This window comes from Oncorhynchus masou, chromosome 31 (assembly GCF_036934945.1).
Source record: "Oncorhynchus masou masou isolate Uvic2021 chromosome 31, UVic_Omas_1.1, whole genome shotgun sequence".
Taxonomy (NCBI): domain Eukaryota; kingdom Metazoa; phylum Chordata; class Actinopteri; order Salmoniformes; family Salmonidae; genus Oncorhynchus; species Oncorhynchus masou.
In genome coordinates this window covers 71,274,307-71,292,520 of record NC_088242.1, presented here as the reverse complement: position 1 = coordinate 71,292,520, position 18,214 = coordinate 71,274,307, and the positions used below count along the sequence as shown (strand labels likewise).

The 18,214-nt window shown below is 42.7% G+C and overlaps 1 protein-coding gene across 2 annotated transcripts in view; it reads right to left on the bottom strand.

The window, feature by feature from the left end:
• LOC135524380 (S phase cyclin A-associated protein in the endoplasmic reticulum-like) overlaps positions 1–18,214 on the bottom strand; it is a 98,580-nt gene that overhangs the window by 18,323 nt on the left and 62,043 nt on the right. For both annotated transcript variants that reach the window (XM_064951853.1, XM_064951854.1), the window contains exons 24-26: positions 10,545–10,668; positions 3,741–3,964; positions 1,950–2,105 (exon numbers count right to left, since the gene is read on the bottom strand). In XM_064951853.1, the coding sequence (XP_064807925.1) occupies positions 1,950–2,105; positions 3,741–3,964; positions 10,545–10,668 (504 nt within the window). The remainder of the gene's footprint in view (positions 1–1,949; positions 2,106–3,740; positions 3,965–10,544; positions 10,669–18,214) is intronic.

Genomic DNA, 18,214 nt, shown 5'->3' with positions numbered 1-18,214 from the left:
AGGTCCACCTTAATGATTGAAAGCAGCACATGATTGAAAGCAGCATGTTAGTGTGTCTTAGCAAGGAGGCAGATTAAAAGGGATTGGTAACATCATCCTCTCAGCACACATCACAGGTGAGAACAGAACGGGAGTATAACACTGATGGGATTGAAGGAGAAATCGCTCTGAGTTCCTCAGCTGCCCTCTTCATAAAACTGGAGGCCAGTCAATGTAAACTTCTATAGCCAGACTAACACCTGGCGCATAAGAGGAGTTTACCCTAATTAGTCCATGCTTTATAGATGGGAAAAGTATTCTGTTTAGCTGAGACTAAATACTGTACGAAATTTACATCGGAGTCAATGGCATCAGGGAAAACATGTCAAATGGCTCCCATTGTTTTACAATTAGGATTCCTGCAAACCCACGAGTTCCATAAGCTTGTGCTGACAGGGAATTTAAGAATATCCCTGCTACACAGGATGTGATTTGCAGGCAGAGAATAAAGGCTGTTTGACCTCTGGATGGAACCCACTGTATGTTGGCCAACAGCTCTGTGTGGAAATTCCTAGCTCTACAAGTACATGGTCTCTAATGCCAGTTAAACCCCTCGACACAGCAACTGGCATGGCAAAAAATATTCCAGGACCATGGTATACATTCTCTCCAGTACAATCTCCTGAACACACAGAGGACAGGGTAAGAATGGAGATAGTTGGCTGGATTAGCAGGGTGTTGATTATTACGCAACACTGCTCGGTGCGCTCATTAAAGTGGCGAGGTTATGGCGCTGTGTTTTCTCACAGATATTCAGTGACACAGTCACAGCAGTGCTCCCTGTGTTGGTGTGAAGCAGCTGGGCACTGTTACAGCACACAGCAGCTGGAGAGGAGAGGTACACAAGCAGTACAGTGTGGGCATAGGAACGATACAGTCACAACATCTACAGAATGTGATAAAGACTTCTACACGGATGGGTTGTTCAGCAACAAAACCGATGTGTGCAACGTTTGGGCAAAACAACTGTTAACGCCAAAGGATTATTGAGATGGGAACTGTATTGTCTCCAAATGTTTATTGAAAACATAAATAAATTTACACAATAAGCACTTGTCTCTCAAATACATTGTTACAGTTGTTGGTTAGCTTGCTAGCGAATTTAAGCCATATTAGCATAGACGTGTCATCAGTCGAAACACTTCAAAACAAGACATGGTGTAAGAACAAGATGAAACGAGCCACTTAATATTCCCCACATGGTAGCTTTTTGTCATTGTTTCTAGCTATCTGACCGTTCAGAATCATAACATTTACATTTAAGTCATTTAGCAGACGCTCTTATCCACACATACAGCCCCAACGATGCAAACACCTTTTCGTGACGTTGTCAGGCAACCCGTCTAGAATGCAAGGTTTTGGCAACAGACCAGCAAAATTTAGAGTTAAAATACCTATGTTCAAACAATAACACTACAGAAACTAAAGGGATAAAATGTGCCCATATGACCACTGACGATATTTAACAATGAGGGCAGCATTCCTGTACTAAGGGTCATGCTATCTTCGTCGGTATTGTGTCTCAGTCTGTATGCTTAGCCTCTGTCAGCGGCGCCATTGAGCCTCTCTCGGGGCAGGTCACAGTAACACGTGGGTGGGCTTCCCCTGGCGTGCTGGAGGCAAGGGTTTATGGTGAGTGACAGAGCACGGGGGTAAAGTAGATGCCTATCTCGATCAACAGTAACGATGGCCTTGCCAGCGCTCAGACTAAAGGAAACCACTGAGTGTGATTGAAAAGGAGGCCGTGTCTTTGTTTGAGCTCCAACAACAAGTCTTTATGGGATGGCCGGGCGGACTTAAAAGATCCAACGGTGAGTCACTCCTGTCATTAGTCTTGTGAACAGCGGTGCATGATCACAGGGATGTCTGGAGAGGAGGGTCATAAAGGAAGGGAGACTGCTGCCACTCACCGGCTGGTCACAGCGAAGCACAGCTTACACATGGCGTGCAGCAGAGCGGTGGCTTGCTGGAGGAAGGCAGACATCTTGGGGCTCTCATCCACTGGGCCCTGGACAGACAGGAAGCAGCTGTACAGCTTATCAATCAGACCCATGTTTACCACATAGCTGAGGGAGGGACACAAACACAAAAGGAGGATAAGAGTGAATCCACATGAACAAAACTACAAACAACAAAACTTTCACAATGAATGAAGTTTGTCCCGGTGAAATATGTTTTATCCTAACAAAGGCCCTCACTGATAGGAACTCACCGACAGCACAGTTGAAATGTGATCTCGCCCTCTGTACTCCCTGTTATTACTGTGATATTTGTCTTGCCAATGGCAGGTCTCATGACCATGTTCCCTCTGCTCTCTCAGCCACATATCACTGGTAACAGCATCATTAGAGGGTGGCTGTGCCCCTGTGCCAGCCCAGAGACAGGCCCGACTGTCCGCTGACCTGTGGCTGCCTCACGGCTAAGGTATGCCTCTCCCACCACTGCTCAGCCTCCTTTAGCCCTACCCACCATAGGGACAGACAAGGAGGCTCAGCTGTCAATCACAAGACCTCCCAGATGTACCAGACAGCTCAGTCAGGAATCAGGAAGCCAGCCACTGTTTTACGCTACAGGCATCCATCTATTCCTTTCCCTCTCCGTCTCCGCTTAGCTTACTCCCTTAACTTGCTAGCATACCTTTTTTTGTTGGGACTGTCAGTCAAAATGGCAGCCTACTCCAGTCAGGTAATTTAAAAAATGTGAAACCTCCACAAAAGGTCATCTGACACTTGAACCACGGCAACATGCTATGACTATCCTCTTCCACAGCTTCACCTAAGCTGAAAGGAGCTGGCCCATAGTCTGTTTGAAAAGCGGTTTAGTGTTCTGTCTTGCCCCTGTGTTTCACAATTGATGCGCGACACACATCTGTACATTTCTGACACTTGTAGGAGATAAGTATAGTACAAAGCCTGGTGAGTGATTGGTAATAAGAAATGAAGACGTAGAAGCGGAATGCTGATGTTCTCTTTCTGTGTGATATACAGTTCACCATAATGAGAAAAAGTGTTGCAAAAGCTACCATCTTTTTTTAATCTTATTTCCTCCCTTCCATTATATACATAATTTGAGGCAGTTGAGGTAAATCGTCCATTGCTTTGCAGGGATTACTAGACACCATTTGTCCTCAAGATCTCCCCTGTCTCCTGGGTTACGACTGGGATATAGTATGAGAGTTGGGCCTGTGCAGATGCTCTGGTCAAATTAATCATTGGCTGTGGGAGGGGATGGTTGGAAGACTCCACTCTTCCTGAAGGCTCGGGCCTGCCTTTCCTCACCGCCCCACGTTGCCAGGAGAGACAGCCCATAGCCCTTGCTACTCAAAAGCCAAGTTCAAGGGGATGTTGCAAACTTCCAGGAGTGTTCTTTGTTTATGTTGCCCTAAGTAAAAAAATGACTTATTACTTTGCTGAAGATTTTGATCCAGAATGTGTGAAAAAGTACTATTTGGACACATGCCAGAGGACGACCTCTCTCACCCTCACTCAAAGCCCCTGAGCAAGGAGGAAAACAAATACAAACACTGGGACCTATTCCAAGAGCGCTGACATTTTGTAGGCTATTTCTGACAGTAACTAAGTTATAATATCAGTGGTTCCCCCATCAACCCTGTCAGTAAGAGAGTGGAGGGGGGACATAGGAGGTGGTGGGAGAGAATAGAGCGGTGTGTGGTTTGAGAGAGAGGAGGAGGAAGAGCTTACCTGATGAGGTCCTGGGCGCGGGTGTTGAAGGGCTCTATAGGGGAGGTCTTGGTGTCTGGTGACATGATGCGAGGGGCTTCCCCGCGGCCACAGTCAGGGACATAGGGACAGAGAAGGCTCAGGACAGTGGCGCTGGTCTGCAGCAGGCCGGTGGTCAGTCCCTCAAACACCTGCTTGTTCACACTGCGACCAAATATGGTCTTGTCTTCATCTGGGACGAACAGCTGAAGGAGGAAAAGACTGGTCAGTCAAGAGCTCTAAACCTCCACCATGTCACAGACCAGTCTGTACCAGTAGCTCGAAACCTGCATTCTCAAACAAGCTTGTATCACATACTGTATAGTGCATTCGGAAAGTATTCAGACTCCTAGACTTTTTCCACATTGTTACGTTACAGCGGATCCTAAAATGGATTAAATTGTTTTTTCCCCCTCATCAATCTACACACAATAGCCCATAATGGCAAAGCAAAAACAGGTTTTTAGATATGCTTGCATATTTATTCAAAATAAAAAATTGACAAATACTTTGTTGAAGAATCTTTGGCAGCGATTACAGCCTCAAATCTTCTTGGGTATGACGGTACAAGATCGGCACACCTGTATTTGGGGAGTTTCTCCCAGTCTTCTCTGCAGATCCTCTCAAGCTCTGTCAGGTTGGATGGGGAGTGTCGCTGCACAGCTATTTGAAAGGCTCTCCAGAGATGTTTGATCAAGCTCAAGTCCGAGCTCTGGCTGGGCCACTCAAGGACATTCAGAGACTTGTCCCGAAGTCACTGTTGCGTTGTCTTGGCTGTGTGCTTAGGGTTGTTGTCCTGTTGGAAGGTGAACCTTCGCCCCCAGTCTGAGGTCCTGAGCGCTCTGGAGCAGGTTATCGTCAAGGATCTCACTGTACTTTGCTCCGTTCATCATTCCCTCGATCCTGACTAGTCTCCCAGTCCCTGCCACTGAAAAACATCCCCACAGTATGACGATGCCACCACCATGCTTCACCGTAGGGGTTGAACCAGGTTTCATCCAGACGTGACACTTGGCATTCAGGCCAAAGAGTTCAATCTTGGCTTCATCAGACCAGAGAACCTTGTTTCTCATGGTCTGAGAGTCCTTTTGGCTTTTTTGGGCAAACTCCTAGTGGACTGTCATGTACCTTTTACTGAGGAGTGGCTTCTGTCTGGCCACTACCATAAAGGCCTGATTTGTGTCTGAATAGTTATGTAATAAGTTATTAGTAAAAATGTATTAGTAAACATTTCTAAAAACCTGTTCTAGCTTTGTCATTATGGGATAATGTGAGTAGATTCAGGAAAATGTTTTATTTAACCCTTTTCAGAATAAGGTTGTAAAGTAAGAAAATGTGGAAAAAGGGAAGGGGGCTGAATACCTTCCAAATGAAGTCCTTGTCAGCTTGACAAGTCCTCTATCAAAAAATAAATCAACATTGATTGATCACAGTGCAAAACTGACAATACCCAAGGCAGTCACAGTATCCCCCAAAAGTTCAACAAAAGCCCTGGCCCAGAGTCACAAAACACTTATTTGATTTTTTTTACCCCTTTTTCGTGGTATCCAATTGGTGGTTACAGTCTTGTCCAATTGCTGCAACTCCTGTACGGACTCGGGAGAGGCCAAGGTCGAGAGCCGTGCGTCCCCCAGAAACACAACCCAGCCAAGCTGCACTGCTTCTTGACACAATGTCCGCTTAACCCGGAAGCCAGCCGCACTGAAGTGTCGGAGGAAACACCATATAACTGGCAACCGCGTCAGCATGCATAGCACCCGGCCCGCCACAGGAGTCACTAGTGCACGATGGGACAAGAACATCCCTGCCGGCCAGGATCTCTAGTGGCAGAGATAGCACTGTGATGCAGTGCCTTAAACCACAGCGCCACTCAGGAGGCCCCACAAAACACTTCTTCCGCAAAAACATAAGACGCTTCTTAAGAAAAAAAAAGAAGTTCGTAAATGCAATTCCTCAAAAATATCTTAAGATTTAATGATTCTTACGAACTTCTCAAATATCTCCACAAATTTTTAAGATGCTTGTTGCTAGGCAACCGATTTAGCTAGCTATCTAGATCGCAACGGAAATCATGTTAGCATATTTCCTACTGAGATTACTGTTTTAAAACATGTTCTCGGGTTTAAAATAAATCAATACTGAAACTTTCAGATGAAGTTTGAGAGTGAATTAAACATGTTCAATTGATTAAATGAGCTTATTCTCTCACTGCACAGAATTTAAGACAAGGGTTTAGCTATCTTGGACTCCAAAAACGTAATTTTCAAGAATCAAATTTCTTCAACTTTTTGCTTAAGGAGATGCATAATAAACAGTGGAAAAACATTTCCAATAACGTTTTTGAGGAACAGCAACTTTGACTAACTTTCTTCAAAAGTCTATAGTTAAGGAAAAATGGCAGGTTTCGTGAATCTGGGCCCTGGTCATTTAAACCTCAGCCTGCCTTCTAGAACACAGACAATTAAGATGGAGGACATATCCCTTTCTTTTGTTTACCGGCAAAGGCCATTTGTATTGGTTGGAATCCTGATACACCATGCCATAAACAACACACGTGTTATTGTATAATTCATCATTGTGTGCCATAAAATCAGTAGTTATCAATCAGTGTGACATGGTTACTGTTGCCGTGCCAGACTGCTACCATATGAGAGGTCTCAGAGGTATTCCCTCTCTGGTAACAAAGAAAGCCAACCCGAATACTGAGACTCTGTGGAGAAAACCACTGGACTGGAGCTAACATAGGGGAGGGTTCTGTATTAACCATCTGTGGGATTAACTAAATGCTCCCCTTACCCTCACCTTAGACAAATAAGGGCTGAAAGAGGAAGCAGTATGCTCCAAGTTCTGACATGATTTAGAAGAGCACAAGCATCTGATAAACATTTATTAATAAAGATATTTTTTAGAGAGATTCAGGGTATATAAAGACCAAAGGTACTTGTGATGTTTTATTTTTGGATGATATATCGATAATTGGCTAAAAGTATCGATTTGTACTGTAGGCAGCATTAGCTAGAGCTAGTTGGCTGTACTACAGTATTTTCCCATCCTATAGCTCTTCTTGTTAAATGGTGAGCCAACATGTTTTTAGCAATTTTACTTCACTGACCGATCAAAACTTGTTGTTTTCTCATGCTCTCTCTTTTCTCTCTGCAGCAGACATATGGTGAGCAATAGCAAATATCTAATTTACATACACTACCGTTCAAATGTTTTAGAACCACCTACTCATTCAAGGGTTTATCTTTATTTTTTTTACTATTTTCTACATTGTAGAATATTAGTTAAGACATCAAAACTATGAAATAACACATACAGAATCATGCAGTAATCCAAAAAGTGTTAAACAAAACAAAATATATGTTTTATTTGAGATTCGTCAAAGTTGCCACACTTTGCCTTGATGACAGCGTTGCACACTCTTGGCACACTCTCAACCAGCTTCACCTGCAATGCTTTTCCAACAGTCTTCAAGGAGTTCCTAAGCACTTGGCTGCTTTTCCTTCACTCTGCGGTCCCAAACCATCTCAATTGGGTTGAGGTCGGGGGATTGTGGAGGCCAGGTCATCTGATGCAGCACTAAATCACTCTCCTTCTTGGTAAAATAGCACTTACACAGTCTGGAGGTGTGTTGGGTCATTGTCCTGTTGAAAAACAAATGATATCCCATCTGGTTTGTGCTTAGTGGGACTGGTGTATCGCTGCAGAATGCTGTGGTAGCCATGCTGGTTAAGTGTGCCTTGACTTCTAAATAAAATTACAGACAGTGTCACCAGCAAAGCACCCCCACACCATAAAATCTCCTCCTCCATGTTTTACGGTGGGAAATGCACATGCTGAGATTTATTTTCACTTTTTTTAATCCCTTTAACTAGGCAAGTCAGTTAAGAATACATTCTTATTTTCAATGACAGCCTAGGAACAGTGGATTAACTGCCATGTTCAGGGGCAGAACGACAGATTTTTACCTTGTCAGCTCAGGGATTTGATCTTGCAACCTTTTGGTTACTGGTCCAACGCTCTAACAACTAGGCTACCTGCCACCCCTCCCTGCAGCAGTCCAGCCTTTCGAAACCCGTTGATGATAGTGGATTTTTGACAATGCTCCACGCTGTCAGGACCCACTGGCAGACTTGACCATAAGTTGCCCTTCGCCTGCGGCCCGTTTTAGTGAAGGATTTCTCCCCACTTGTCATCCAAGCCTCCCACTGAACACGGAGCGCCACCTTAAATGCACGATTTACACTGATGTCGAGTGGCTGCAAATACTTTGGGCCATCTGCTTTTCTTCTCTCTGAAAGCTTTTGTTGTCTTTTTGCACTGAGTCAGTTCCTCACGCTGCTGTTTCCAACATTTTATCATCGACTCATTAAGGCCAAGCTCCCATGCAGCAGCTCTATTTCCCTTTCCAACATCCAGATCGATCACCTTCAACTTGAAAGCTGCATCATATGCATTTCTCCGTGTCTTTGCCATGATGAGGGTGACAAAATGACTACCGTAATCAGAATGATGGGAAGTTTGAGCGCGCTCGATTTACGTCACATTATGTGACGGTGCTCAGTTTTTTGGTGGCATGAATCTTGTGAAAGCGGGAAAAATCCATAAATTAGCCGCGTCATTGTATAAACCGCGAGGTTCAAAGTGTGGGAATAAAGTAGCAGCTTATAGTCCGGAAATTATGGTAGATGTTTTGACCGGTAGTGTAAAGTATTCACACTCCTAAGTCAATACATGTTAGAATCACCTTTGGTAGCGATTACAGCTGTGAATCTTTCTGGGTAAGTCTCTAAGAGCTTTGCACAACCATATTGTACAATATTTGCACATTATTCTTATTCTTTCAAGTTGTATGTTGATCATTGCTAGACATCCATTTAAGTCTTGCCATAGATTTTCAAGCAGATTTAAGACACAACTAACATTCACCTTTTTCTTGGTAAGCAACTCCAGGTTTGTCGTGGCCTTGTGCTTAAGGTTATTGTCCTGCTGAAAGGTGAATTAATCTTTCATCTAGTTGTGTTGTTTGGAATATTTAATTTTGTACGGGCTTCCTCCATTTACTCTGTCAATTAGGCTAGTATTGTAGATTAACAACAATCTTTTAGATCCATCCCCAGTTTCTCCATCGCAGCCATACATCTCTGCAACTGTTTTAAAGTCACCATTGGCCTCATCGTGAATTCCCTAAGTGGTTTTCTTCCTCTCTGGTAACTGAGTTAGGAAGGACGCCTGTATCATTGTAGTGACTGGGTGTATTGATACACCATCCAAAGTGTAATTAATAACTTCACCATGCTCAATGGGATATTCAATATCTGCTTTTTTATTTTTACCCATCTACCAATAGGTGCCCTTCTTTGCAGGGCACTGGAAAACCTCCCTGGTCTTTGAGGTTGAATCTGTGTTTGAAATTGGCAGCTCGACTGAGGGACTTTACAGATAATTGTATGTTTGGGGTACAGAAATGAGGTAGTCATTAAAAAAAAATGATGTTAAACACTATTATTGGAAACAGAGTGAGTCCATGACTTGTTAACAAATCTTTACTCCTAAACTTATTTAGGCTTGCGATAAAAAAGGGGTTGAATACTCAATGACTCAAGACATTTCAGCTTTTCATTTGAAATTAATTTGTAAAAATGTCAAAAAACACAATTCTACTAAGACATTATGGGTGCGTAGGCCAGTGACACCTAAATGTAATCAATTTTCAATTCAGGCTGAAACTAAATGAGGAAGAAGTCCATGTGTGTGAATACTTTCTGAAGGCACTATAAGTGACATTTTGGTGTGTGTGTTGTAGAAATAAGGAGATGTTTTCAGACGTTTTACCTGACCATCTAGTTTAGACTAATGGTTAGGGCAGCATGCTGACAGCGTTAGTAAGTCCACCAACATTCTCCACAAATCTAATTAAAAAGAGGGACAAGCACTGACAGCGGCACCCGCTACCCCCACCCACTTCCAAACACAAACACACGTGCGCACGCACGTACACACACACACGTTTTTACAAGGACTATTCATGGGCCCCATATTTGTAACTATCCAACACAACTTGAAAAGTTAGCATTGTGCTGTTCAACATGTCAGTCCTCAGAGCAGCTGTGGGAATATGTTTTATATAAACTGAAGCATACAGGCTAATCTCCCCCTCTGTGCCCTCAGGAAATATGACAGCTTTGGATTGGAACTCAGGACTGGAAAAGGAAGCCCCAATAGAGTTCATGCATGTAGCAAAGGCCATGTCTGTGCCTCGTCTGGTTCTGTGAAGTGTGCAGCCGCCACCGTTAGATGTTTGGAGTCGGCTGATGTTTACAGTCTCAGAGAGTGCTGAAGGATATGGGCTGACAGGTAACCCAGCCGCCATATTGCCTCCCTGACAGGCTGCTCTTTCCCCTCCCTCTCTCATTCCCTAATCTGCGTGGCTAAGCCTGTGGCTGTGGCTGGGCCAGGATTTATACTGTAGCGTGTGTCTCTCACTGTCTTTTACTAACACAGTGCCAGAAAGGAACAAATGCTGGTGATGAGGTCCTAGTTTTTCAGCACTTAAGTGTTGCATGTAGCCAGGAGGAGAATTTACAGAGACATTGGAAGGGATTCTTTAAACAGCCTGGTCCTTGGGTAAACTGGCTGCAGTTCTGATCATGCCATGTCACCTTCATAAGTAAAAGTAAAATAATGTGTTGTTTGAGAGAACATATATGTTAAGTAATGTTAACATATCAATAATGGTAGTAATAGGAGATGTTTTCTATGGTGTGGTGAAAGGACACTTACTGTAAGCTGATGTAGCAGCAGGTCCATGAGGAAGGCTATCTTGTTGCTGAAGATAACATATGTGCAGTTGAGGTGGCAGCGAGAGCATGCCAGATAGTAGGTGTTTATAGCAGCACATAGAGACCTGAGAGGAGAGAGAGAGACAACAAGATGAATCACTTGTCACAAGTAAAACTAAATAGTTCAAGGCAGAATGTTACGCTCTATACAGCTCATTCAAAACAACACGAGATACAGTTTAGGAGTTTATCACGGGCATTGACATGGCTCTCAAGTTATCAAGAAACCAAAACGCACTACACCAAGTGTGTGGTTCCTTAAAAGGTTGTTTTATCTTTGGCAGAGTTGAAAGCATATACATCACTGACAGCAAGAGACGGAAAGCAACATTCAGGAACCCAGTTATATTAACTACTACTTATGCTTACAACGAAACTACCTCACTCGTCAATTCCTTATCCAGAGTGGGACAGTAATAAGACAAGAGATCTGCATAACCAGAGAAGCTGCTGGATGGAATCTGCAATCACAGTGCCGGGCAGTCCAATCTGGAGTCAGATCCTGTAGTGTTTCCTCTGTGGAGATAAGGCAATTCCTCTCAGCAGCTCTTCAGCTCAGAGCCCCAAGGTACAGCCAGACAAAGCAGAGCAGTGAGCGGAACATGCCTCTGTATTATGTCTGCTTTAAACAAGCCCCAGAGACGATTAATGTTACAGATACCTGATTAATCATTTTACTCTTGACTGCTGCTCCCCCTCGCCCTTCTTTCATCACTTAATATTTTCTGACAACTGTATATTTTAGCCAATAGCAGAGTGGCGTGTCCTATCTGCTCTGAGGAATAATGGAATCTGGCTTTCCTATTCTAAAGTAGGCCATGTTTATTTCAACTGGTAAACATTTTGATATCTACTGCAACCTTCACATCTGCAACGCATTTAGACTCCAACCTAGTCGGCATATAGAGACAAAATATCAGAGACTGATGTAGGCCTAGGTGGATAGGTCTGCCAATAACTTCCTCGTGACCAAAATATTCCAGTTGTTTCATATGCTAGTGGGCAGATCTGTCATTTGCTCCATATCACTATTGACAATGTAGTGTAAAGCTGTAAGACATAGAATGTGGTGATAATCTGAGAAGCATTACATTGTGAGTTATGGGAACATTTCCAAATAGTGGTTAAGCACGCCAAAACTTGCTTACTAAACATTTTTACAGTAAGCATCTTACTGTATGGGTATCATATGCCATATGTGTATGGGCTTTCTAGCCAAATAAAATGTTTGGGTCTTTTCCACCACCATTTATCAACACATTCCTGAGGAAACACAAACCACACCTGGTGTGTTGATCCCGGTTTCTGCCAATCACTACTTAATGACATCGGTTTATGTGTCAAGCACCAAAACACACTCATTATGTTATATTGATATAAAGTATATAACAAGGGGCGGTAGGTAGCCTAGTGGTTAGAGTTGGGTCAGGAACCAAAAGGTTGCTAGATCGAATCCCCGAGCTGACAAGGTAAAAATCTGTTGTTCTGCCCCTGAACAAGGCAGTTAACCCACTGTTCCTAGGCAGTCATCGTAAATAAGAATTTGTTCTTAACTAACTTGCCGAGTTAAACAAAGGTAAAATAAAACTAATAAAAAAGTATTAAGTATTGAAATGGAGTGGTTAGGATAAGACAGCCATCATGGTTGAGTGGAATGATAACACAACCTCTATTGGGCCAGAGTGAAGTAACGTGAGAACCCCACCAAACTGTGCTCTCTGGGCAGCCGACCAGCACCGGGGCTGCCTGCCTGACTGACCCTGACCCCCCCCCCCCCCCCAAAAAAAAACAGATCCATGATTGAGTAACTCGGCAAGAAGTCCCGTTTTCACTGACATAATACCACCATCTTTAGAAAGACGGTACCAATTGAATGAAATACTAGTTTTCCTCTCAGTCTGATGCTGTGCTGCTTTTAATAAGTCCATATCAAATCAAATGTTATTTATCACATGCTTAGTAAACAACAGGTGTAGACTAACAGTGAAATGCTTACTTACAGGCCCTTACTAACAATGCAGATAGAAAAGAACTAGAATAATTAACGTACAGAGATTAAACCAAGCCATTGTCATTCCCATGCCTGACACAGTGGGGAGAAAGTCAGTTTCATATGAATATTCCTTCAGGTACTGTGATGGAATGTAAGGTGTCCTTATTGAATTAAACAAGACGCAATAGCAGGGTGTCAGGTCACCTGGTCAAATGACAGGGTTGGGCTGATCCTGTTACAGCTTCGACATGAAAAGGCCTGGGAAATCTATAAGACGTTATACAAATTATGAGGAGAGGGATAGCATCAGAGCAGTCAAACGGAATATGAACGACAACCTTACAAAAAAAGGCAAGGTCAATATTTAAAAAAGATCTTGTAAATATTAGGCTACAAAAGCAACGCATGAAATAAGCAAACACCATCTTCACAGTGTCCATAAAAACCTGTCAACCATAGCACCCTGTTTCTTCACCATGTATAAGTAGAGGATGCCCTGCCCAGAATGTCTTTATCCATGTAGGAAGATGGGGGGAGAGGCCAGTCCCCAGGTGGCTGCCACTCTTAACCAGCAGATTAAAGGGCACATCCCTAATTTATTTACTCTAATCTTATTAGGGAGAAAAACAGCCGTCGACTGCTTCCATTCTCTACAAGAAACCCATGTGAGAGGAACCAAGATGGATCCAAAGGAAAATGTTGCTGTACAAGTTAACATTGCAAATGTATGCTGAAAATGATCCATCTAACTATATAGAATGCACATTTCATTTTATAGCAATGATTATATTGATGATTTTAGTCTTTAATTCAATTCCATTCCCATTAGAATCACCACTAAGTTTGCAAAAGGAGGGTATATTAAAGGAAACTTTTGAATGTTTACTGGTAAACTACAAGAATTGTGGTAATTTAAGGATTTTATGTAATTTTTCACAAGACATCTGGTGGCCCTTTTTGGTACTTCAAATGATCCTCTTTGGCCTTCTTGTGTGGCCTCGTCACATGTAAAATAAATACAATAATCAAATAAGATGATTTAAAAAATATATATATAATAGAATGACAAAGCTGTAAAACATTATCCTAAATATAAACCATACATTTAGTGAAAACTAGGTGTTTAATATCAGGGTTTCGGCATGATATATCCTATATATATCATGCTGAAATAAAGGAGTAAGTTATATATACAATGAAAATAATACCATTGTTGATTAATTATTTTTTTCATTAATTATTTTCTCTTGAACCATATGGTCCATCTACTAGAAACTCATGGACACATATATTTTTTTATACTATATATGAATAATACATTACATTTAAAAAAAAAAATGTATACACACACATTTTTAAAAATATATATATTTTTTAATTTAAAATAAATTCATATAGTATTAAAAAAAGTAGATCTAGTAGATAGACCATATGGTTCAAGAGAAAATAATTAATGAAAAAAAGATCTAATCAACAATGGTATTATTTTCATTTGACTCCACAACTCTTCCAACTATTAACTTTTTTTCACAACTGCCAAACATTTACAATAAAGAAATTGACACATACATACATGCATGCATACTTACACACATACACACACACACACACACACACACACACACACACATATATTCATGTATAAAATTAGCAAAAATACCATAGATTTACATAGATTACCCGTTAATTTCCCAATTTCCGGAAGATTCGGGTAACTTTGGTAAATTACCGGTAGCTTTGCACCCCTGATCACCACACTCTCAACCAGAGTCAGATCTGGAGTCATGAAATTCCACTGACTTCTCACAATCGACTCAGTTAACTACTCATGTAATGAGCATGCAATTGCTTTGTAACACAGCTAATCAGGCATGTTTTAGGCCCGCTAAACAAATGGCGACTGTCAGAGGTACGTTTGAGTAATGTCCTTACAGCAGCTCATGCAATGAGAAATCTCAGTGATCCATCTTTAGCTCCCTCCAACCTAATTGAGCTTAATTAGCATGACACCTGATATCCTCCCTGTCCCTGGAATCTGTTGCCGTGCCCCCTTGATGACAGCCTATTTCAAAGATTTTGAGGAGCAATTTGGTAAGGGGCCATGCTATTCCATCTCGTGTTACCCATGCACTATGTAGGCGGCGTTGGTTGATCCACGTATGCCAGTCCATCCTAACAGGCAGCATACCTTCACAGCTCTGGGTGCTCATTTGACAGCATGCCACACCCACTGCCGGACCCAAGGATTTGGTGCCTGCACCAACCGCCAGACTACACCCAGCGGGAGATACAACAGGTACATTGTTAATCTGGGATTAATGAAACCTTATTTTGTAGACACTGGATTAGGTTCCACTGATGGCCCATACTGACAGGTTGCGGAGAGAGAGCAAGAGATGGGAAATAGGAGAGAGGAGAGAGAGAGAGAGAGAGAGAGAGAGAGAGAGAGAGAGAGAGAGAGAGAGAGAGAGAGAGAGAGAGAAGAATAAGAAGCCTGGAGAGATGTAGATAATTAGTAGTGCAATCTGCTCACCTACTCTAAACTGCTTAACCTCAGACGGCCGGCCACAGCAAACCACCCTCCTGTTCTGATGAGGCCATAGACACACAGCCACCTCAAGACAGGAGCTATTGTAAAGGGCTAGATAGAGACTAAAGACACATAGACTGGACTAGAGCACACAGTATTCTGGGCCAGCCCCCTGGGACAACCATACACCATGGAGCCCTGTGGGGATCACCGTGGGTGGCCGACAGGCTCGGACATGACAAGGGGGCTGGGGGATTGGGAGTGTCACTGATCTCTGTGGCTGAATTAAAACTCTTAAGTTTAAACCATCCCAGAATCCATAGAGTATCCCAGGGGCTGATAGACAGATGGCTGGGAAGGGAAAATTAGAGCAAAGGTCAGGACCCCCCGCAGTATAGTACTGCCCTAATATCCCAGAAAACACTTAGGGCTCAAGACACAACAGAAAACAAAACACAACAGAAACTGCACAATAGTTTAGGGTACTAGGAAAATACCAGGTAGACTCCCCTTACAGGTAAATGTTTCCAATTTTCAGAAGTCGTCCCTTCTTGCAAAGATAATAGAACATCATCCATGTAAAAGACTCTTTATGCTTTTGTTACTGGGTTATCAAGCAGGAGATCGTTCCACCTGAACCTCAAGCTCACGTTTCCCAACATCTCAGTGCTTTTCCTATGTGCCCAGTCAGGCCTGACCATGGCAATGCTGCAGAAATCTGACCAACTTCCAGATCAGGTTGAATCCCTGCTTTTCAACAGGGAAAATGTGTGTTCATGGAAAGAAAACTAACCCTAAGCCAAAATACAAGGTGAGGAGCAAATCCATTTCCTGGTGCTGTCAAACAATCCCTTCATTCACTGCTATCTAAATGACACTTCCTTTGATTCTTCTGTTGATCTTTCCGATACCCTGAGTGCTTCCAAGACGTTCCACACTGGCTGGGTATGAACTGGGAGTAATCTGATGAGCCTTCATGCATCACACACTCACACCATATAACGACATCCTGAAATGAAACCTAAGGTAGCAGCTTTGATTACACAGCATACACTCAGTCATGTGACTGAGGTGGGTAACTAACTATAAGAGTGTTTTAACATGCAGTGTCCTAGCATAGCAGTGGCACTGGACTATTCATTTTATTTAACCTTTATTTAACCTTTATTTAACTAGGCAAGTTGGTAAAGAACAAATTCTTATTTACAATGACGGCCTACCCCGGCCAAACCCTAACGACTCTGGGATAATTGTGCACCACTATAGGGACTTCCAATCATAGCCGGTTGTGATACAAGGGTCTGTAGTGACGCCTCTCGCACTGAGATGCAGTGTCTTAGACCGCTGCGCCACTCGAGAGCCTCCTCGGGAGTTAAGACCTCTCTCTAAAACTAAAAAGCTTAAAAATAAGCCTGTTTAATTTTCAATGTGGTAAAACAGATACCAGATACCACAGTCCAACTGAATTGTATCATCAAGTGTCCTCTCCCGATTCTCTCAAATAGAACTCTAAAAGTTACGACCTCTTCAGCCCTTCGGGTGGGTCAGTCTGTCTGTTCTGACGTTAGCTTCTCTTCTCTTGTGCTGAGCCCAGACATCACTGGGAGAAACTCCCCCCGGTCCTGTCTCTCTCCTCCTCTACTCCCCAGTGACCCCTACTGGGAGACACAGGGACATGTCCCATAAACACACAGTAGTTGACACAAGGTTGGAATTCTTGAAGAATGTATCCATCTTTCCTTGACAGAATTACACATCTGAGAAGTGTCAGATTTGTTAAAGTAGTGATGTGGAAACTTTGCTTTTGCTAATTAGATCATGCAGGGATTTCCCCAAAGTGAGGAAGGTTGTGCTAATAAAGATTGAAAACAGGGCCAGAACGGCACCTCTGTTTACCCCCCCCCCCCCAACTAACCACACCTCCAGACTGGGACAAAACATTTCCTCAACATATAATAATAATGATGCTGAAGATAAGTGTCTCCAGAGGCAGAGAGAGCAAAGCTGTGGTTTTGCCTGGTGAGGATCTGTGATCATTTACAGCTTATTTTAGACAGCTCTGCCCCCTCCTCCCCAAGGGAGCACAACACACTCTCCACTCAGAATCACAAAGAGAAAACACATTCACACAGAGTAGGGCTCACACATGCAAGGCCTTGAAGAAGATACGTAAAGCTCAAAGAGCAGTGATACTAGCAAGACAATGTGTGGGTTTCTTCTTTTTTCTCATCTTATTCAACTGTTGCCATGCACCTGCTGCAGAGATAACTCAAATGTGCGAGTACCTTTCAATTTTGAGAGAGCATTGTTAAAATTCATCCAACAATGGATGTATATTTTTCTCTGTTTCAACTAGCAGGTTTATTTTTTCTTAAAAATACTCCCTCACCTTGAGATTTGAATATGCACATTTAGCAGAAAGATTGTGATAAAGGTAATCCGGGTGGAGAACAATTAAGGATCATCTTCACACACAAGACCATTTGGTTTATGGATGACTTTGCAGGTAAAAATCTCTGGTATATCATATATACTGTGTTATATTGATGTTAATGAGAGTTGTTACTCTGCTCGTCTAGACATGGATCCAGCGGCCACAGGGTTACACAGGGACATTAGCCGAGCCTCAGAGGAATTAGCTCATTAATGTAATGGTAACAAGTAGGAGTGGGCCTCCCAGGGGGGTAATATTACCCAAGCATCTCCGACTCTGCAGTTGACTTTTTTGTAAATCACTCAGCTTATCTGAGAGGAGGCGATCAATACGGCAGCATTACTGTAAACAGATAATGTAGCAAGCGCTGGGGTTAGCGTCTATCTCACAGACGCCGACCATTACGCCATACAGCCACCCAGATGAACAACAGTGATTAGTGGACAGACGGGCCATGTCCTTGTGTTGAATCTCATCACTGGCTCCCAATATTCCCATCCCTTGCCCTGAATCCCTTACATTTCCCCCAAATTGTAAAGGTGTGTGTTTATATATAATGAATGTGGGTGTAATACATGTTTAACCATGTACAGGACTACTATGAGTGTGGGCTTGATTTTTTATATCTGTTTTTAATTGAACCTTTATTTAACC